Here is a 22,551-nt window from a genome sequence, read left to right on the forward strand (position 1 = left end):
CAACATTAAGGTTGATTGATTACTGGGGCTCGTAGATTATATGACAAGAATGACATTTATTGTGGTGTGTGGCGAAAAAATAACGAAACTCTAAAAATTTTGCCATCCAATATAAACCGAAAGGACTTTCCTAACGTAAAATTATTCGACGAAATTTGATAAAATATTACGAATGTTTAATCTAATATGCTTCGGAATAAACTGCCTGGCTGTCTTCCAACTCCGATCGATACTCATAAGAATATTTTTTTAACGGAGTGGCTATCCCAACTTGGCAAGTGCGAATAGTCACTTCTACAAGTGTCCACTATTCGCACTCGGGTGTGCGAGGGTAAAAGTAACAAACTTTTGTTTGGTTTTTCGTTTTTTTTTTTCGTGCAAGGAAACATTTTCGACTACCAGCTTTAGGTTCTACAGATGGTATTGCATGGGAAATTCAAATTTCGAGTTATTTATGTCTACAAAGAATAGAAAATTAATTTAAAGTTTAGATGGGAATGTTGGACTTCGGTCAAAACGAATGTTTCTTGCTTTAGAATCCAGCATTCACAAAATTTGCTTTTGTAATTCCGTTATAAATGGCAACTCAATTTTTCTTGGGTGGATTGTCGAAGTGTCTATTACTACCAGCCAAGACCTGTCAAAAGTTCATATTGATTTTGACATATCTTTTAGCATATCTTCTCTTCGTGTCATCTTTTCTAACATATGTTAGTGAATTTTTCGTCAAATCTGTTATTAACTCAACCAACTTTCCAACCAACTAATAGCTTTCCAATAAACACATTTTCATTCGTTTTACACCCAGAAAAATGGTTGTTTTTCAAAAGAATCCCTCAAAGCCATTTATTGGACATCAGGACATAAATTGGTGATAAAGAACAGAAACAAAACGACTAGACACCAAATTTTGAGTGCAAAATCGGTCAAAAAGAGAACGCAATTTCGGTTGCTTTTGTACTTAATTCGTGGGTAGCTGGATGAATTACGTTCACATGGGCAGACCTTTATCAAAGAGATCTACAATACTGTCTGCTCTGCCAGGTAAATGTTTGGTAGATACAATATTTGCAGACAATAATCATTGTGCGTCCTAGGACAGAAAATTTGGATGCACGCAAACATTGTTTTAACAGTTAGTACAGCATGACGGCTTTTACATGCACGTACAAATGCTTACTCATTCTCATGCTACAGTAAATTTCGAGAGGGTAGAGGGTAAATACATTTGTTTGATAAATGCGATTGCACATAGAGCCGAGAGCGCACAGAACTTTATCTTTTTAATATTATCCGAATGTTAGTTTTTATTCATAAAAAAAGTTTCGAAACTCAAAAACATCGATCTTCTTGTGTGATTTTCTATTTTGTGTCGAACGGATAGGTTTTTATAAAAAGATTTTTTTTTTGGTGTGTTAAAAATGAATCTATTTTATGTTCCGTACGTGTTCGTACATAATAGTTCAAAAATAAAATAAGTTTCATTACAAACTACTTTTTACACCCATTCAAAGTAATTAAGTTTTAAAAAAGAAAACAAAAACCAAATGTTGATGGTCTTCGTTTTGTTTAAACATTTATTTTCAGTTCAATTTTTTTGTTTCTTTAAAAATATTTTTGGATCCATAAAGAAAATGTGTTCTATTGAGGTAGGATTAATGTCGAAAAATGCAAATTGAAAAGCATGTATAGGTGACCTGACACTGTCACAAATTCCCAATGTTATACCCACATTACCTCCAACAAAAATTATTATTCTTTTTATCAGCTTGGCTCCGTCAATAATTTTGTTTTTAAATGATGCTTGAGCCCAGTCTCTACAAACACTTTACACTGACAACATGAATTTATTAAAATGCCACAAAGTTTCCACTAAATACGAACAGCTCAAGCAAAAAACTTTTTTTTTGTCGTTCCTTTGTAAGTCAAGACTTTAACATTCGTCTGATACAATCGTGCTTCGAGCACAATAACTCAAGTTCATGGAAGTCATTTTTAACACCTTTTTTTGCACATTTTATGCAGTACATTCGCTGTATAATTAACGGTTACATGTTTTCACTTTTTGTTTGTTTATGTAGGATGAAAGTACAACTCGTTGAGTCAATAAGTAATTATGTCATACTTCATTCATTGTTTGAGAAATGTAGGTAACGAAATGATTCTGTTAATAGTATAATGTATGGATTAACAATGAGATTGGGCAATATGACTAATCGTATCGAGTTTAATGTGTGGTAATTTTTCGCTTTGTCATTACAATTCATCGTTTAGGGGGATCAGTGTCAGTGATTTTAATTGTGACTTTTTGCGGACGATTGAAAATGCTGAGTTAAGCGAAGGTTCCATCAGATAAATAATTGGGGAAATTAGTTATTAATACTGCACGGCGTTTTTTCCTAGGCTGCAGCGCTCTTACAATGTCCTACTTTTTGAAAACTCGTCCTACATGTCCTACTGTCCTGCGTAGGACAAGTATGTTAAGTGAATTCTATTGTTCGGATCGTTCACATTTTTGTAGTCGAGCTTACAACAGTAAATCTCGCGAAGAGAAGTTTTTAACCTCCACCACTTCTCTATCATTTGTGTTGGATTTTTTAAGATCTTACTGGATGTAAGAGCATCGTAGTCGTCGTTTCTGATACCAATGGTTTTGTAATTAGAATATTAGTTACAGACGGCAAACCGGTATTATTATCAGGTCTATTACTTCCATCGATCAAAGTATTTTTAATCTGTTGATTTCAAATCTTGTACTTCAATTTTTTAACATGCATTTTAAAGGACAATTGTAACCAGAGATTGTCATTATTGCTGTCGCCGGTATCGATAACAGATGAATAGCCGTATGTGACATGTTAGGGACCTGCGTCGCTCTTTCCTCTTTCAAGAGGTTTTTTGTAAAGCCACAAACTTTAAAGGAATTGCTACTGAGGTTACAACCCACTGATTTTTAGATAGACAAACTCGAACATTTTATATATCTCTCTACTGTAAAGTTCACTTTACGGTAGATCAAACAAAATTTACGTCACTCGACTTTGTCTCGAACCTTTTACTTCATCTCAAACCGAGATACCGTTTACAGTCCTAGTAGCATACATATCTATTAAATCTGTCATTGAACTTTGCGTTCCTGTGAAATAAGTAAATGTTCGGTTACGACTATTTTTCTAACTATTTAGCAAGTGTAAGTACTGCCTGACTATAAAAATCTGATTTTTCTTTAAAAAAAAAAAAGAAGTTATTTGTGGTTTACAGAACGTAGTAGCCTTGTATTGCTTTTGCAACAGTACAGAGCTTAGTTGGCTCAAAATATAGCCAAAAATTGAATGAGAAAAAAATTGTCCTACGTGTCCTACCATAGGACACGAAATTTTGAGTGGGACCGCTGAGGCTGTCGATTTCATTTATAATAGATTAAGGAATTTTTGTATGTATTGTTCGTTGACAAGTGGATCGCCACCGTGGTGGGTTTGGATTTTTGTTTTTTAGACGTTGCCACCAAGGCTGTATACTTGGGGAGGTCACGCAGATACAGATACGCGGGTTACACACCACAGTTGATGATATAATGGCCGATTTCATACAAAAATTCACCTACTCTGATGATTCTCGTCGTCTTGATGATGTGGTGAATCTTTATGTAAAGTCATCAGAAGTGGTGTGTTCCCGCGTATCTAATAAACCTCCCCAAAGTATACAGCCTTGGTTGCCACGTGTTATTTACAATTTCAATATATTTCAATTTGGAGGTTATGCTGATCACTTGGTGAAAAAACACAAATTAAATACCTTGACAACTCTGAGTTGATCACGAAGGCGGTGACACACAATTGCGTCGAAGTTTATATGTAAGATGGAACTTAACAAAAACAAAATTCTGAATTTTCGAGAAAAATATTTTCTTCAAGTTGATTTCTCACACAATCTGTTTATAAAATTTGGTGTCACCCGCCTTCGTGGTTGTCTTAACCGTTCTTTCAGAACTTTGCCTTAGACATAGTTTCACATCGCAATGTGAGCAATATAGAGAAACTTAATTTCAAACCCCACCGAAACCCCATCTACATTAAAAACACATACCAAGTGATCTTAATCTATTGAAAAGATTCGTTCCAACACACGATGTTTCAACTTTGACACCAAAAAGAGCATTCAAAAAAGAATTATTTATTGATCATTTAGTGATAATTAGGTATTTAAAGGTCCTAAAGATTTGATTTTGTATAGTAGAAGTAGATGCTATTGGCAGGCGCCTGCCAATAACATCCTTAGTAATAATTTGGCTACTGGCAGGCGCCTGCGAATAGTCACTACGTTTTTTTAAATGTCAACGAAAATTTCCGTTTCCACTTTGGCGTGTTATTCGTCCTATGATGTTAACAGAAACTAAGTTGAATCTGCAATATAACCCTTAACGTTGTATTGTGTTAAGGGGTAAGTACTAAGTCCAGTGGTCAATCGTTGTAATGGTTTAACGAAAAGTTATGGTTAAATTTGTATAAATTACCAGAGAGGCAAGCACTAGATAATCGAGTCTCGATTTGCAAATCTTTTGAGTGGTTTGCCTATCGGAATTACCTCCGCTATACATGAATGTAGAAACATGTCACATTATAGCGAATTATAAGAAAAATGATATTGCATTGATTTATATCAGTTTTAAATATATTTCGTTTCGTTTCGGCATTTAATAACTATAAATAATGTTCAATGCTGACGAATAAAGTTCCATTTCTGTAAGTCTATAGACTTTTGTGCCACGTTATTGATTGATTGATATAAAGAAGACTCCTGAGTTTTTTTTTGGGAAATTTATGAAGGGTGTTGCATTGAATCTGATTTGATAAAATGTTCATTATAAAAAAATACTCCCTACGTGTCCTCAAATCACCAAAACTAGTTGTGATGATTGAAGCGACGGCCAAAAATTTAGAAATTGTTTATGACTAACAGTACGAGTTCTTATGTCCTTTTCAAAGTATATATTGAGTTTTCATAAACTTCATTGTTTCAATAAACTTTCTTAATAACAGAGACGTTGTCTTCGAACATGTTTCGTTGAACATATGAATTTACGTATGTCTGCCAAATATTACTCTTGTAAATGTTTTAACTTGTAGACGCACATAAAATATGCTTAGATTGCTTGCTCATAGTAGTTTTGAAGACAACGAAACTCGCTCAGTTGTTGCTTAAAATTTATCAATGTTCATGATTCGGATAAACAACACACAGCGGTTCGTATTATCGTCTGGCTGTGTATAATTTTCGATTATATTAGATAAGAAACAATAACCGAAGTTTATTTCGCACAAATAAAAAGTTTGTTTTATGATGAAATTATACCTGAATGAGAAGTGGGAATTAAAAACAGGATACGACTCGGTGTGAAATGTTTCTGAAAATGTTCGGTTCGTTTTACTCTAAACATTTGAACGAAAATTCATTACAAATTATTTTTTGTTGTATTTTCATTTTATTCTTTATCGGAGAGAAAAAGAAACGAAACAAAAACTAAATTCATTAAAAAATGTATTTACTCTGTAAAATCAATTTTCTTGGTAATAAAACTGTTAACTTGACCTCAATGAGCTTACGATAAAATTAACATTATTGTTATATGCGAAGTATTGATGAATATCGTGTGCAGCCTTGCTGTTTGATTACACTTTTTTCTTCTTCTGATTGAACAAATAATTTTACTCACTTCAAAACCGAAACGACTGAAATGCCATGTGACCGAAATGTAGATTAAATTACCTCGAAAGTGGTGCTGGGTGCAGTTTTGATATCGTTGTACATTGTTTCCAAAAAAAAAATATATTTGCACAAAGAGAAGAGAAAATATGAACCAGTAGCTTGCAAAAAAACCCTATTGTTGTCGATAGTGTATGCTGGTGGTTCTAATGGCCACCATCCATTTTTTGGTAGTGTCGTTCGAGGCATTTCGATAGATTCAGAACCATAAACAAACGTCGAAAAATTCTCTGATTTGAATAATAATTTGACTCCTAACGAGAAAGCAAAACACGTCGCAAATACCGCTTATGTGAACTTATCAACTTTGATAGCATAGCTAAGAATTAGGTCACATAATGAACTCTTTTGGTTGGTAAAATATTTTCTTTACAGTTTACACATTCACGAAGAATTTCGAAATTTGTCAGTAAATTGAAACACATTTTGCGGATTTGCGTCACATTTTGCCACTATGTCTTCGTCCATATTAATATTGAGAGGGATGTACATCGTAGATTTATAAACATTTCACCTGTAAGTTGGGCAACTAGTTTTTTTTTTGTGCAACTCTGCAACTCCAATTTACTCAAATCCGATGTATAACCAAATTCATTTCCTGTTTTCTCTAAAAAAAACCCAAACATCGATCGATAACTGCGATTACATTTTCAATTCAAATAGCAACGATTCAAAATTCTTTATGGAAATTGCTGTGAAACTCTTTCACAAAATTTATACCCCCGCTTTAAATGCGATTTATCAAATTTTTATTTATTTTCCATGGATGAATGTTGCAAAAAAATATTTTTATGCATCATGGGCTGCTAATGCAATATAACTGTTACCCGTGTGCCCTATCCGCTGAGGCAGGCACATATTGCGTTATTGCGATTCGATAAATGCACCAGGTACGTTGATGTTTTTACTGGTTTTAGAGGTGGTTTGACGGGCGCCGATGTTACGATAGTCGGATGTAGCGAAATTCAAAATTTAGTTTGATTTCTGTGCTCTGTTTGCCAATTTCATGACCTGCATTTTACTTTTCTTATGTGTCTTCGTTAAACAGTTTTATATGCTTGTTTGGTCAAAATCGTTCTTTTAATCGGATTTTATTGAACTTTCGACGGCTCTTTATTGTAAAATTCTGTATAAAACTCGGGACAAAATTGAAAAGTCACGTTATCGTGGCATTATTGACCTCGGCCTCGCCTCGGATCAACAAATTTTACACAAAAGGGGACTATTCAATTTTTTTCTCGTTATGTAAATAACAAAATGACAGCAATATGAATTGACAGTACTGCCATTAATAGTCGTTTACAGTCAGCAAACGTATAAACGTGGAAAAGATGGAAAGATTATCTTCTTGGGAATTTTCAATAGACATTTTATTCACTTTATTACATGTTCAATTCAAACGACCAAAATGACATGAAAAAAGCTCATTCTAAAATCATATAAAAAAAGCTCACAAAAAAACGCTATCTTACCGGGATGGAAAAACGTTACACAGAATTCAGTGTAAAATATGCAAACGATAAAAATTGAAAATTGTGTGACATTAAAACGTAATACGGTTCCGTTAATATTGCAGGACGTATATAATAGCCAATCATTGAATATATTAACTGAGCCGTCAGTTCTGAATCCGATTTTGATATTAAAAATTGATAAAATGGAGACGAAAAAAATGATTAAATTGTGTTTTCTTCTTTCTGGTTTTCAGGACCTCCATAGTCCTTAACAAATATGGATCATGCTGTCAAAAGGGCGGCCAAAGGTCGACCGTGGAATAAGTTACGATTCGAGAATGACGAACTGGAATGCCTTTATCAACGATATACATTGAAATTGCAGCGCTTCTCCGTAACCGGAGTGGTTGCGCTAGTTGTGGTTTTATGCGGTGTTATGGCTGCCCTAAGCCTTGTATACAATCAGGCACCAACACTGCATGTAAGTTTATTTTTATAAATTTTTATTTTATTAATCGAATCAAATTCGTTCACCTATTCAATGCGAACTAAATATTTTGTGTTTTTTTTTGTATATTTCCAGAACATATTCAATTCGTTAATGTGTCTTCTATTCGCTATCGTCTTAGGACTTTTACAATTTCGCATTATCCGTGATTCACATCTTCCATATCTATGCTATGGCATTCTATTTTTTACAGCCGCTTTTTGCTTCATATCAATGCCAACAGTTGGAAATATATTTCCCGTCGACACGAAAGAGGTATGAATCCGCAAACAAATAATTTTCGTATAATATAATGGTTAACCGGTGTGTTTTTTTACGTGGCATTTTGGACATGGAAAATGAAAAGTTTAAAATCATATTTTTTCGCTCTCACACTCGACAGAAAATGAAGAATAAATAAAAAAAAAACTTTTATTTTGAAACGTTACCAAATGAAAATATATTGGGGGAACAAAAATCTTTCTTTTCTTAAGTGATTTTCCACATTTTTGTATTTTGTGTGCAAGACATATCCGAAGAGAACACAAAATTTTTTTTTTATTTTTTTTTTGAACCGAAACCAAATCAATACTTGTAGGTCATGGCCGAAGGAGTTTGGCAAATTGTATTCGTTATATTCCTGGCCTATGCAATGATGCCATTGCAAATTTGGGAAGCTGTTTTATTTGGCATGATTTTACCATCAATTCATTTGGGATTGACGGCATACAAAATGTTTGCCGAACATAATGTGAACTTTGAGGTGAATCAGCTGGTTGCGAATTTAACGATGTTTGTGGGTGTCAATGTGGTATGTGCTACACTTGCACGCGATGTGTGTATCTATCTCTCACACTCTACTTTTTTTTAATTGTTCGTTGCACAAATGAATTGTCGACTATAGGCTGGATTGGTGGTGAATATAATGATGGAACGGGCGCAAAGGCGAGCTTTTCTGGACACACGAAACTGTATCGCTGCACGGTTAGAAATGGAAGACGAAAATGAGAAATTAGAACGACTTTTGCTTAGCGTGCTACCGCAACACGTGGCTATGGAAATGAAGAACGATATTTTATCGCCGGTTAAGACACAATTTCATAAAATTTATATTCAGAAGCACGAAAACGTTAGGTAAGTTTATTTATATCAACGAAATTTGAAATTATTCAGTCGAGTAGCGAAATTTATTCGAAGGAACAAGGAAAACTTTGCAAAAAACGAACGAACATGGCACAGTTAAGTGTGCAAGACTTGAACAATGTTTCGTAAATTAATCTTTTGCTTTCATTCGGTGGAAGTTCAGTTCTTTTTTTTACAAAGTTCTGTTGGAGACGGTAAAATTATTGTATGTCTTCCACCCTTTAACACATAACAATGCACCTAATCTAGAAATGATGTCGCGGTGCACGAAAAAGGTTTTAAGGTTTCGCCTTAACCATTGACTCGAAATATTTTGTCTTTGTCAAAATGACTTTAGCACCGCTATTAACATAACACAATGAAATGCACTATGATTTATCATAATCCATCTATGTTCCAGCATACTATTCGCTGATATTGTGGGCTTCACAGTCTTAGCGTCACAATGTAGTGCTCAAGAATTGGTGCGCCTTTTAAACGAGCTTTTTGGAAGATTTGATCAACTGGCTAATGATCATCATTGTTTGCGTATAAAAATATTGGGTGACTGCTATTATTGTGTAAGTGGTTTGCCGGAACCGAGAGCAGATCATGCAACTTGTGCTGTGGAAATGGGTCTGGACATGATTGATGCCATTGCGTAAGTCAACTGTTTTATTGCTACATTTCGACTGAATCGACTGAATTGTTTTTCAATTTATAGGTCGGTTGTTGAATCAACGGATGTTAACCTTAATATGCGCGTTGGCATCCATTCCGGTCGAGTGTTATGCGGTGTGTTAGGACTTAGAAAATGGCAGTTCGATGTGTGGTCGAATGATGTAACCTTAGCAAATCATATGGAATCTGGTGGCGAACCGGGACGTGTTCATGTGACTAGGTAATTTTTGCTTGTATTCACATATCGTCCATAAATCGATCTAATTGTCCCATCGCATACAGAGCGACCTTAGACGCATTGGGCGGTGAATACGAAGTTGAAGTTGGTCATGGCGACACTAGAGATTCTTATTTACGTGACAATGGAGTCGATACGTATTTTATTGTTCCTCCGGCTCACCGACGCAAAGTACGTTGAGACTGAAATTCAACCAATTACAAACTGATTTTCACTTGTTATTGTTTTTGATTTATTCGAACAGCCACTGATGCTAAATACATTGGGTGTTCGGTCAGCACTCGGTGCAGCCAATCGACGTAAATTATCATTCCGAAATGTATCAAACGTTGTCGTTCAACTGTTGCATACTATCAAGTATTCAGTTCCTGTGCCATTTTCTCATATGGCGAGTGGTCAATATCCAGGTGGGAGTAGTAGCGGTACACCGGCTATGTTTTGCGAGAAGAACGCTAGAAAGGTAATGATTGAAAACGCAAGTTTTTTTGTTTTTGTTTTTTAAACCAGAGAAAACTCTCAAAACTTTTTAGTTTCGTTATAAAGAGCCGTATGAGCTTCGGTAGCTTAAAATCGAAAACGTAAATTTGAAATTAAATTTTTGGGCTGTTCATAGAATTATTCTATTTCCTTAAACTGACAATTTTCTTATCGTTATACGTGACGTTTTATTAGCGTTTTCCATTATCACATCAAAGCAGATTTAAAGATGGTTGAGTACTGTGACATGTGATGTTGTTTCTCAAAGGAACATAATTAAATTAGAAGAGTTGAGTGTTAAGATCACATCAAACAAAGTCATCAGACAATGCTGCCAGGTTAACAGCCGTGATGGTGTGGCAAGAGAAATTCTTTTGAAGAGTTTTATGATAAGACACAAGAAGCTTAGCTTCTTCGAAAGCTAATAAATTTTGGTTTCGCAAAAGTAGTCATTGACTACTAGTCAAACGCACCTCCACGTTTTACCATGTGCACTTGTTCCATTGATTGAAGTGTAATATTTAACTGCGTTTCATATATAACCAGTTCAAGTGTTACTTAGAGTCAATCTCTTTTTATTAATCATTCATCTAAGTCACTGAAGGAATTCAAAGTCACGTCATACGATCAATATTTATAGTAATCTTCACATTAAAATTTCCTTCATTTAAATTTCTGTTGACTGGTGACAACATTTCAAACTAAATTACAATCCATCGTACTCGACTAGTTCATCTTTCAATCTAAGTTGATAAGGGATTACCATAACTCTGTTCGTTTAGTATCTCACTATCTGTCCAGAATGTACAAATATCTGATAAATATTATATTGCTTGACGCTAAAATATGATTAATGTTTAAAACGAACTTAGCTATGAAATTCAGAATTTATGCCAGTCAAAATGCATAGAATCAAAGCCAAAATAATTTTCAATATATTCAAACAAAAAAGCGTCTAAAACTCTCGGATAAGTGGATACCGATGTATTTACTGATCTGGGAGTTGTTGTGGTTTCAAATTGTTTCCACATAATTTTCGTCTTACAAATGATTATCAATATTTTAGCGCTTCGTTGCAGGTACGAGCGCTAACCGAACAAAAAGAAAATACGAAAATTTTTGTGGAAACAATTTCAATCCACAACAACTCCCAAATCAGAAAATTTGTCGGTGTCAGGGACGTTTTGTTTTCCTAATTTTCCTAAATTATCCCACATGTTTCCGAATTTTCTACAATTTTTCAAAAATTTTCAAACATTTTTTTTTTAAGACTAAGGAAAATGTGGGAAAATTTAAGAAAATATGAAAAACTCACTGATCAGTATCCACTTTTCCCCGAGGGTCAATTGGAGCTTCGAAAAATTATTAATTAGTTGCATGCACTACTAAATGAACTTGTCCTTTTCGTTCAATTTTTTTCTACTTTTCTACAATTCTTTTTTTTTATTTTCTATTTTTAGGATGCGGTAAGTTGCATTATTTGGCTGTTGTATGTAAGCGTATGTTTTAGTTAATAAAAAAAAATTAGCTTGAAATATTCGTCGGGTAAGTCGCTTTGTATTTTCCACAAGTTACAATCTACAAACAAATTTAGTTTTTCTGTCACAAACTCACACAACCTGTGCTTTTTAAATGTTAAACAGCAAAAGTGTTTTGTTCAATCGCGTGCCAGTTAGATTTTATTTAGATTTTCCATTTTATTTTTTTATTAGTTTCATTACAAAGAAAACGAAAATTGATACAAACAAACGAACACAATTTCTTTTAATTCTGTAGGTAATGCAACTACAAAGAGCACTGCACGCTGAAAGTGGCAGTGCAAACACTGCAACAAATGAGAGAGTAAAAAAAGTGAGATATTCGTGATGGGTTTTTCGAAGCTTTTTTTTCACATTTTTCTTTTTTTTTTGATTTAGTTGTTTTAATTTCGTCATCCCTGTCAGTATATCACACCACCAGTTCCGTTTTTATATTCACAATTTACTCACAACTTATTTATTTCTTTCATATCGTCCATTGACCATCGAAGATTACTTCAATTTAAGCACCGAACCATTTTTATATTCTTGTAGCATGTGGATGGTTTTGTTTTTCATCTTCCTCCTTTTTACTAAAACTCAATCACATAAATTCTTATAAAGATGTGTTTTGCTTTGCACCAACAACCATCGTAACTGCAAATTTACTTCATTGCTGCTATTATAGAAAACTTTCCGTATAGCAGAGACATTTCAGTATATCAATAGCAGGGCTATAATTACAAAAAATAAATAGCAAACTTTTATAGGTATACTCCTCCAAGCACGGTTGGAGCTTATTCATTTTGTAAATGTAATTTGTGACGGTGATCTGTGTGGAAGACAGAATGTCGCTATTGAAAGTGGCGAGGTTATTTGTTTGACAAGGATTTTACAGAATGACTTTCAATTTTGGAAGTGCAATTACCACAATTCATCGTTCATATGAAACTTGCTATCCAGGAAAGAAAGCAGCGCCGATTTTTCTCAGAAACTTTCTTCAAGTTATTCACTTTTTTAAATATTTTATAAGCTTTGGTAACGGTATCGTATCGTAACAAGATCAATAAATCTGTTACTTCATTTGGGCAACGTATCTTCTAGTATCTGCTACAAAATCTATTACTTCAATATTTTCATCATAAATGTAGATGTATAAGACTACTCATAGCACGTCGCTTTCTTGTCGTCATTGTATCAAGCAGATGACTAGCCGTTAACAACTATTCTTTTGGTCTGCATTATAAGATGATCAACCGAAGCAGCATAAAGTATTTCGGACCGATTGTAATTGAGCTTGCGCAACATATTAACCAAAAATTAATCCCAGTATGTTATCTTGTGTGACACTGATTTTCAATGTGACCAGAAAGTGGAAAGCGACACTCGGACTTGGTCGCAGTTCTCAAAGTTCTCAACATCTGAAATATTAAAATAGCTCAGGTTGTTTATTAATGATAATGAAACCTGTAAATTTCGCCAATTCTAATTATTGAATAAAGTTGAATCGTGGCCCAATTCAATGAAAAAATGACGTATACTCGCGGAATACCGACTCATTTTCTGTTTCGAGGTTTACCGGTTTTTTGTGAATTTTGCATGTGTTTGTAAACGGAGAAATCAGAAACTCAAGTAAAACTCAAAAACAAAAAATGTGTCGGTTTTCGAAATTCTGTGTGTGTAGATTCCGAATTCTTTTTCATCGCGTTCTCTTATTGCTAAGGTTTTGGACGACCTATACAAGTGGTCGCTGGTTACACAACCACTCTTAAGAGCGATGCAGGTAAATTTTTGAAAGACTTTGTTTTACTTTCTCCGTCCCAAAGAGTCAGTACATGCAAGTAAGTGAGACTTTGTCTCATACATGCTGTGTCATATATTCAGTAAACTTAATGTGAATTCAATTCTTAAAATTAGGATCTGGTATGTTCATTGTCGCAAGAAACCAATACCCGACTTCAGTCAATTGATTATTATTTTTCATTTCAAACATTTTTTAAAAAATATTTTATTATTAGTTTGGGAGCGCAGATCGTAATGGGTGAACACACTGACAAACAAAACATACTTCTCACGGCTCATTTGCACGGCAAATTTTACATGCTTTGTTGAATGGCATTCCTTTGTAGAAGTAGTTCTCAATGTAGAAACAAAATGCAATAACTTGCTTGCATTTAACCACTTGACAACTATACTTTTCACATCCGATCAACGTTCCGTCGATAAATCTGTCTCTTCTTTCAGAATAAAGTTACCGAGAAATTCAAACGACCATTCAAAAAGCGCCATTCCAGCGTCTATCACCAGCCAACAAATCGAGTGAATAAATTTCTGTCACAAGCAATAGAAGCTCGTAGTGTTGATCGTGAGAAGTCAGTACATGTCAATCGATTCACGCTACGCTTCCGGGAAAGTGACAAAGAGCGCGAATATCATCAAGATCTGGATCTCGGATTCTCAACGGCGATGTGTTGTAGCTTAATGTTGCTAATACTTGCTGCTGCATTACAGGTTTGATTTTCTTTTTTAATTGTCTTGTTAACGATGGCATAGATCTGAACATAACGTATGAACCAAACACAAATTGTTTCAGGTGTCGGCATTACCACGTACCTTAATTTTATTACTGCTGTTTTTGACGGCATTTATTTGGATAAGTTCCATCTTAATGTTACTACTAGCTGTACGACTAAAGTGGATATTTTGGGATTTATCACAGAGTTTCTCGCTAAGGTTGGCTATCACCGTTTTCACAATTGTATTGCTTTATTCGGTGGGCCAAGTGAATGTGGTATGTGGCATCAAGATTAAACGGACATTTTATAAAGAAAAATAAAATAAAATAATTTCCCATTTCGCTTAGTTTACATGCATATCGGATCATACTTGTACGTACAACACAACAACAAATGCGCACATTGATCCGTCAGTTTTGTACGGAGGAAATGAGGACTATATTAGCCATAGACGATGTACATTACCACAGTATATCTCATTAGCAGCAGCGTTTGCTTTTCTATCTGTATCAGTATTTTTAAGGTTTGTGTCCTGCGGCGGCCCCATGGTACTCATGAATTGGGCAATAAAACTATTCTGTTCAATATATTTCAGATTACCAATTATTGTTAAGACAATACTCGTTACCTTCATGGGAGTGGTTTATGCATTATTTATTGAACTGTCCCATACAATCATATTTGAGTGCTACGATTCGAAAGTGAAGTAAGTAAACGAAGTAATTTCGGTTTGGAGATTCAACTTCAAATATTTTGGCAAATTTCACGAATTTACAGGGAAAATTTCCGTGTGCCGATCTAGCACCAGCTGGTTTTGTAGGTGTCTATTTCATTGTTTGTACGATCTCTATTTATCGTTTGTTACCCGTCACACACACACGCATCTAAAGAGAACAGCAAGATAAAAACTAAGTAACAAATCACTACAATGTTCACCAGCTGATACAAAGCCATCTGTTGCTAGAACAGCACACTGAAATTGTTTATTCCCTGTAATTTTTGTTTCAATTTATTGCAAGGCCAGCGGTAACCTAAGAAACGATCAGTTACTGTGGTGTGTGGTTGCAAAAGACGCTCTAATCGATGTTTTTGCAGTAAATAGTGACCATGACCAGTGCAGGCAAATTCTTTTCGTCAGTATTGAAAACATTCATCTCCAGAAAAGTAGTGTCTAAAGGGATATTTCTAGGGTTTTTCTCGCTTTTTTTATCCTCGACGAGATCCTCGAAGGCTCATAACTCTCGAAGAGTTATGTCAGAAAATCATACTTACTTCGATACAGTATTATGTCCTCCTTGGTGGTATCTCTGTCTAAACCCCATCAAGATTAAATTGCCGGTGAGAAATCTTTTAAAGGAGTTCGGAAAAATGTAGTAATTTTTTGGCCTCGTCTCGAATAGTTCAACATATAAAGAATTGAAGGGATTTTCTTTAACGCGTCGCTTTACCACATGCAGAGAATTTTGAGTTCATTTTAGGAATGTGGCAGATAAAATATGAAACATTTATTGCTTGACCACAGAAAATGTGGATTTTATTGTCCGATATAGCAAAAAAAAAATAATTCCTGACTTTTGAGAAACGATATGTGAAGCACTGAATTATTTTCACACCAAGGATAAATCTGTCTCAACATTCATTCGATAAAATTGCTTTCGATAAAATAAATTGAAATTCTGCATCAAAAATGAAATGAAATTCTGCATCAATTTTGATGTGCATTTTACCGTTATGTAAAGTATTTTCCAACCATAAACTGTCTGCAGTACATCGCAATTTCGCACATTTCTTCTTTTATTCCATTTGTATTCCCCAAACTGCGATTTGAAGAATATTTACGATCTTACCGATACAAAGAGTGTGAACGAAATACATCCTGCATTACACAATCAATTTGAAGCGATAAAATGCACTGAAGACTTCGCTTACTTATTTCCTATTTCGCTATTTCGTTCCAGTTCATCAATACCGTTGCACACAATATCACTAGCACGGATCGTCATTTTCATGATAGCCATCTTAGCACACGGCCGACAAGTCGAATGGACAGCCCGGTTAGACTTTCTATGGCAACTGCAGGCGTCACACGAGAAACGAGAAATGGCTGTTCTGCAAGAATCCAACAAGCACATACTTTACAATCTGCTGCCAGCCCATGTTGCCGCCCATTTTCTGGATAATCAATTCCGCAACAATATGGTGAATATGTTGGCTGTTAAGCACACCACTAATGTTACACAAAATATAATACACAAAATGCTCGTTTGTTTTGTACACTTCACCAAAAACTTAACACAAACAAAATTTCCGTTTCTTCAATTACTATTGTTTCTATCTGTCTATCTACGTTGTCGTTGTCCGCTACTTTGGTTTAAGATGCAAAATCGAGCTTTCGTTTTATTTTTCAATCGATTGGTTTTTGCTCATATTTTAGGGTACTATGGGACAGGATCTGTACCATCAAAGCTACGCCAAAGTGGGTGTCATCTTCTGTAGCATACCGAATTTTCATGAATTCTATACAGAGTTGGATGGCAACCATCAGGGTGTCGAGTGTCTGCGACTATTGAACGAAATAATTGCTGATTTTGATAATCTTCTGAAACAAGAGAAATTCCAAGCGATCGACAAAATAAAAACAGTTGGCAGCACATACATGGCTGCAGTTGGATTGATACCAGGTAAATTGAGTTTATTCAGTTGTTTCGTTGGAACCGTACGAATTTAGTTAGCCAATGAGAGTTTCTGAACTCTCTGAGCTTTCGAACCAGAAGTAACCGGAAGTTTCGTACGAGATCCCACAACAAGTGTATAAGATTGGTTCGGTTCAACCTAACCGTTTATTTTCCCGAAAAGATTTCAAAATGAATCCGAGTGACAACCATTCGACGAGACGACACATGACTGCGCTGATCGAATACGCTAAGGCTTTGAGACTTTCCATACAGAACATCAATGAAAATTCGTACAACAATTTCATGATGCGAATAGGTGAGTGATCCTAGATTTGAGTCCGGCATACCAATCTTGTGATAACCAAAAACTAACTTTCAAAAAGGAATAAACATCGGACCAGTAGTTGCCGGCGTGATAGGAGCACGAAAGCCTCAGTAAGACATTTAAGCGACCCTTTCACTTTCAGTTAATTAAATTCCTTTAATTTCCCGCTAGGTATGATATTTGGGGCAATACTGTCAATGTAGCGAGTCGTATGGATTCTACAGGTATGCTTCTATTAGGTTGATAAGACAATATCATACGTCTCACACATTTGATGCAAATGGAACCTGAGTCCCTGATAATTTTGATCCAGCTTGTGTGTTCCGAAAATTGGTTGTAATCTTTCAAACGTCTCAATTTCAGGTATACCAGGTGCAACACAATGTACTCAAGAAGTGGTAGATAGTTTGCAAGGATCGCATTTCGAGTTTCGGTGAGTACAGTTTTTTAAACTCAAAATTGAAAAATTAAACAAAAAAAAACGTTTTCAGTTGCCGTGGTCAGATCAAAGTCAAAGGCAAAGGTGATATGATCACCTATTTTCTATGTGATAATACCCAAAATCCATTAAATGGTGATCGTGAATTCCGTGGCCCAATTTTATCTAGTCGTCAAACCATCACACAAAGCTGTTCGAATGATCAGTACCCGTCGCATCATCAGCAGCTGTCGCAAATCAACCAGCAACCGGTTGATTTCTATCAAAAGCTCTCCGATGTCAGTGAAAAAAACTATCATCACCCGAATGTTATCGGCGAAAATTATTCCAAAAAGGAAAGTTATAATTTTGTGGCTAGTCCGAATTTGTTGCAACATCAAGACAACATTCGTGACGACAATTACAGTAAATATAAGCAAAACTATAATCGTGAACTGATGCCGATGCGTGAGAACAATCATAACAGTATTTATAAACGAGATCCGTATGCCCATCAGCAGTCCGCACAGAATTATCATCGTGAGAGTTTCAACATAACCGAGAATCCAAATTTGAGCAACAACCGGGATAATTATAATATTCGGGAGAACTTTTCGTCGGTAGAGAATTGCACAAACGGGTTGCGGCGCGATCCAATGAATCTGAGAAATCAATTCAACAACAATTATACCATACGGGAGAACGAGCCGCTGTTGCATTCAGCTCCAGTCGCAAAGGTATGTGGTTCAGTGGTAGGGTTAAAATTTTGGCGAGAACTGATTTTTGTCAATTCTTTTTGAAAAGGTGATGCCGAGACCGCAGAATCCACCAAAGTATGAACCGCCACGGTATGCAACACCATCACAAAATCTGATTACGCAGCAGCAACATCAACAGCAGCAACAACAACAACAGCAACAAAATGCACAAAGAAATTCAGCGCCATTTATTAAGACTTATATGAAACCTCTACCAAAGCTACCACAAGAAATCGGTAAGAAATTCCGTTCACTTTCCCGTTGACTGATTTAACCATCCTCTCTTCAACACCAGAAGATTGTCGTGAACTCTCATCCACCGACGATCTAAGTTCACGACCGCACTCACCAAGTGTTAGTTCGTCGGACGAAAGCTACTCCAAGACAACCGAAGGTGAAGGTGAAGAAGAAAACTCACCACTTCCGCATCATATAACCAAAAATCCAAATCCACTGCAATGGCTGTATCCGTGCGACATTCAAGTTGATCTGACGTCGCCGAAACTGAGTCCGGTCGATTTTACCAACATGAAAGACTTTGAAATCAATTCGACCACCGAAAGCCAAACGGCTTCAACGGCACCAAATAAGGGCGAATCGTGCAATAGTTTTGAATACCATGAACGGGGTGAGTCTGCCTTGTTGAGCGATTATTTTTATTATAGTTAGCAAGTGACTGGCGAGTCAATGATCGTGTTCCACATTCGTCTAAAATATTTCCCTCTGCGACCAGGTGTACCAAAATCTCCATTCGAACGTGAAATTCAACGCCTTCTTGAATCATCGTCGCGCACATCCAAAGATCAGCAGCCATTGCACATTAGTAGCAGCCATCATGACAGTAGAACATCCAATGTGAATAATTGTAGAAATAACATAGACTTAGCGTACAACAATAGCAATAATAAATTGATGAACAACAATAAGACTAAATACGAATTGGAGAGCTTGGAGAAGTCCAAACCAAATAATCAAATGTTGTTGGGTAAGCATCCAGTTGGTTTGGAAGCAATACGGGAGATAACGAGAAACACAAATCCATCGGAATCGAGTCACATGTAAGTCACTGTCGGAACTGAGTCCAAATCTCGTTCGCAATGTTCTAACGAAATTTATTCGCTCATTCAGGCAAACATCGGACACAGAGTCATGTGAAATCTTACATGAAAACCGCAACCATCGACCCAGCATTTCGTCGCAACGCAAAGATTTCCGAAACTTTGACAGCGACGTCGAGTTGAACGATGACGGTAATTACATCAACGATGAGCTGAAATACGGTGCTGGCCATCAATCGATCGATTCGAATCCAGTGGAAAGTCAGTCGGAATGGAGTGATGATGAGTGTAGAGAAGAGGCTACGGGTAAGAACTGTGGTCGCATTTTGAGACGATGAATTGGAAAATTAATGAAATCAATTTTCTTGCACAGGCGGTGCAGAAAGTACAGGATACATAACGGACGAGCCTGGATTGGAAAATGTTTCCCTGCTGAACGAGGCTGGTTTAACCGATGCCGAAGGAGCACTGTCTGATGTAAATTCTCTGTACAACGCTCCCGATGTTGACGATACGTCAATATCGAGTCGTGCCAGTTCGCGATTGTTGAGCTTGGACTCGTTGAGTGGTTTGTACGACTGTGAATTGGACTCAAAACATGAAATGGCTATCGTGAACGTGTCCAATAAAATAACAAGTAAATTTGGACCACCAAATTGATGTGCATTGGGTAGTTGATGAACGTGAAGTTTGTACACAATTCATCATTTTTTAGGCTTCCAAGTTTTGTTTTTCTCTTTAATTTAAGAAAGAAAATGACATTCTATTGTAAATTAATCGTATTGGAATTGGGCTGCGTGTTATTAACGCTTACGGGGAGAGGCAATTTGAGATTTCAGTTAAGCTCTACGTAAATTTTGGAAGCAGCCAAGTGAAAATCGTATTTTACGCAGGATATGAAGATACGGTTAAGAAACGTTTCACCAATCTCTATGAGTAACTTCTAACAATGCAGTACGATGCATGCTCGTTCAAGCTCAACGTTTACATCCAATTTCTGTGTATTTGCAACATATTTTTAGAATTCATGGATACTGTTCATTGAAACGTTACAGCTACGGCTTCAACATTTTTCCAGATCCACTGCCTAATGAAAAATGCACTAGAAAATGACATTGAAAATCCTCCAACTCCTTCGGTTCTTTTGATATTTTTTTTGTAGGATCGATCAGTGGAATGTGCTCAAATGTGCTCGAGCAGCAATATTTTAATCGAGAAGTATTTGGTCTCATATAACAAGAACTGGTCTCTTGTAAGGTAAATCTTTTCGATGGACAGACATCTTCGTTCCAATTTTCTAAAGTTTTAAGAGAAAACCCCGCCCTACACCAAATCCCGAATAAAATCTATGACACTGATCACTCCCTAAGGCAAATGTTTGTGGAAGAGAAATAAGTTTTGACTTGACCCAAATCTAAATTGAAATTTGGTTGTAGATCTGATATCTTGGGTTTAGTTGATCTCGTGGGCATGTTCCAACAGACAAGAATGATCTCAAATGGTTCTAATGGTGTCGGTACTTAAGGAAGGAGATTTTCATTATTTATGATCGGGTTTGTGCTAGGCTTAGACTTTCATTCGAACAATGCAACTTTTAAAATTTATGTGAGCTTAGCATCCATTGCTAATCCGGTAATAATAGAACTTAAGTGCAGTGCGTAATTTGTTGAAATGATGGCTAAATTTCGAGCGTTAATTTCTCTGTAAAAACTCCATTTTTGATGACAGTATCTGTTGATACTTAATCGCCACCTTGCCACCACCTTGCTTGGTCTTTTATTGATCCATAAATTGGTCTCCAGTATCTGCGCTCGAAGTAGTTTACAATTAAAACAAAAATGAATTATCAGGTTCAGATGGACATGCCAAGTTCATTAAAATTTAAGTTCATTAGATTCTGAATTGAACGTTGGTCTGATATGAATCTGATCTAAGGTTCACGTTGAACTTGGTCGTGATCTAATTTTTTTTTTGTTCCGTCTGATCTATGTTTCGATCAGTATATATACGAAAACCGTGAATATTTTAACGTAAAGTCTTCATTGCAGCAAAGTATGCATTTCACTTTAATGGTTTACTGTTTATTTCGTTGACGTGTAACAAAAATTTGGTGTAAAGCTTTTTTTTATTGAGATAAACAATAAAGTGAAATTCAAAAGTGAAAATGTATTAACAAAAGAAAAATGCAATTCATGCCGTAAGTTCGTCTCAAAAATTTAATTTTAAATGAATCGAAATAGTCATTTACCTAACTAGTTGCATAAAGGTAGAAAGTATAGTTTTAGTGTAAAGGCTAAAGCTGACCAGATGGACGAAGCTTAGATGAAAACTCACACGAAAACTTTGATTTTTTATCAAAAGGATGAAAGGATTTTACATGGTAAATACGTCAAAAGAAGTACTTGAATTATGAAAAGTACAGTTTTTGACGCATGTGTCATGTAAAGTTAATTTACTCAACTCCTAAGGTTGTAATCGTTATTTTTCTAACGTATGCTGAAAGGCTTATTAAGCGAATGAGAGGTTTCCAGCACGAGCCGGAGGCGAGTTTTTCTTTCTAATTTGTGTTAAAATGTCGAGTATTTTCGACGTATTTTAGGAAAACCATTGTTCCTAACCTTTGCTGAAACAATTTTTTAGCGAATTTGATTCCACTAATCCTCATATATCCTCATACGAGAATCAGACTTTTCATGATTCAATCCTAGTTATGTAAATAACATTCAACGCATTGCTCGAATGTCTCAAATGGGTAAAATCTAACTATCTATGCATTTGTCGTTTGTCGTTATTAAATTTTGAGCGAAGTTGCGACATGAATTTGAACCGAACGGAAAGATATGGTTGCAAAACGATCTTAAAAAAGCTTAAAATTACAAATACAAAAACGAAGAAAATAAATGGAAAACAGGAAATTTGTTATGTTTGTCGCGTAGTGACTTAAGAAATAATTTTTCTAGATATTAATAATTTTAATAAACGCATTGTGTGTGGAATAAAATATATTTAAAAAAGAAAAGAAAAGTAAAACAAAAAAAAAATAATTAATTAATTTGAAAATG

General features: G+C 35.6%; 1 protein-coding gene across 6 annotated transcripts in view; it reads left to right on the forward strand.

Annotated features, from left to right (window-relative positions):
* The window catches only part of LOC119081617 (Ca(2+)/calmodulin-responsive adenylate cyclase), a 55,013-nt gene extending 32,510 nt beyond the window's left edge, over window positions 1–22,503 (forward strand). The window contains exons 2-27 of one of the 6 annotated variants that reach the window (XM_037190667.1): window positions 7,472–7,698; window positions 7,801–7,980; window positions 8,303–8,515; window positions 8,609–8,838; window positions 9,248–9,487; window positions 9,551–9,727; window positions 9,790–9,916; window positions 9,990–10,205; window positions 11,683–11,688; window positions 11,999–12,073; window positions 13,984–14,250; window positions 14,333–14,530; window positions 14,603–14,778; window positions 14,851–14,961; window positions 16,214–16,454; window positions 16,690–16,936; window positions 17,112–17,246; window positions 17,314–17,365; window positions 17,427–17,479; window positions 17,619–17,688; window positions 17,747–18,410; window positions 18,478–18,667; window positions 18,727–19,059; window positions 19,165–19,489; window positions 19,560–19,795; window positions 19,863–22,503. In XM_037190667.1, the coding sequence (XP_037046562.1) occupies window positions 7,495–7,698; window positions 7,801–7,980; window positions 8,303–8,515; window positions 8,609–8,838; window positions 9,248–9,487; window positions 9,551–9,727; window positions 9,790–9,916; window positions 9,990–10,205; window positions 11,683–11,688; window positions 11,999–12,073; window positions 13,984–14,250; window positions 14,333–14,530; window positions 14,603–14,778; window positions 14,851–14,961; window positions 16,214–16,454; window positions 16,690–16,936; window positions 17,112–17,246; window positions 17,314–17,365; window positions 17,427–17,479; window positions 17,619–17,688; window positions 17,747–18,410; window positions 18,478–18,667; window positions 18,727–19,059; window positions 19,165–19,489; window positions 19,560–19,795; window positions 19,863–20,149 (5,253 nt within the window). In that variant the 5' untranslated portion in view covers window positions 7,472–7,494 and the 3' untranslated portion in view covers window positions 20,150–22,503. The remainder of the gene's footprint in view (window positions 1–7,471; window positions 7,699–7,800; window positions 7,981–8,302; window positions 8,516–8,608; window positions 8,839–9,247; window positions 9,488–9,550; window positions 9,728–9,789; window positions 9,917–9,989; window positions 10,206–11,682; window positions 11,689–11,998; window positions 12,074–13,983; window positions 14,251–14,332; window positions 14,531–14,602; window positions 14,779–14,850; window positions 14,962–16,213; window positions 16,455–16,689; window positions 16,937–17,111; window positions 17,247–17,313; window positions 17,366–17,426; window positions 17,480–17,618; window positions 17,689–17,746; window positions 18,411–18,477; window positions 18,668–18,726; window positions 19,060–19,164; window positions 19,490–19,559; window positions 19,796–19,862) is intronic. The other 5 variants (XM_037190675.1, XM_037190682.1, XM_037190691.1 and 2 more) reach the window with 5 other exon arrangements.
* Window positions 22,504–22,551: the final 48 nt, after the last annotated feature.

The sequence above is a fragment of the Bradysia coprophila genome, chromosome X, assembly GCF_014529535.1.
Source record: "Bradysia coprophila strain Holo2 chromosome X, BU_Bcop_v1, whole genome shotgun sequence".
NCBI lineage: Eukaryota > Metazoa > Arthropoda > Insecta > Diptera > Sciaridae > Bradysia > Bradysia coprophila.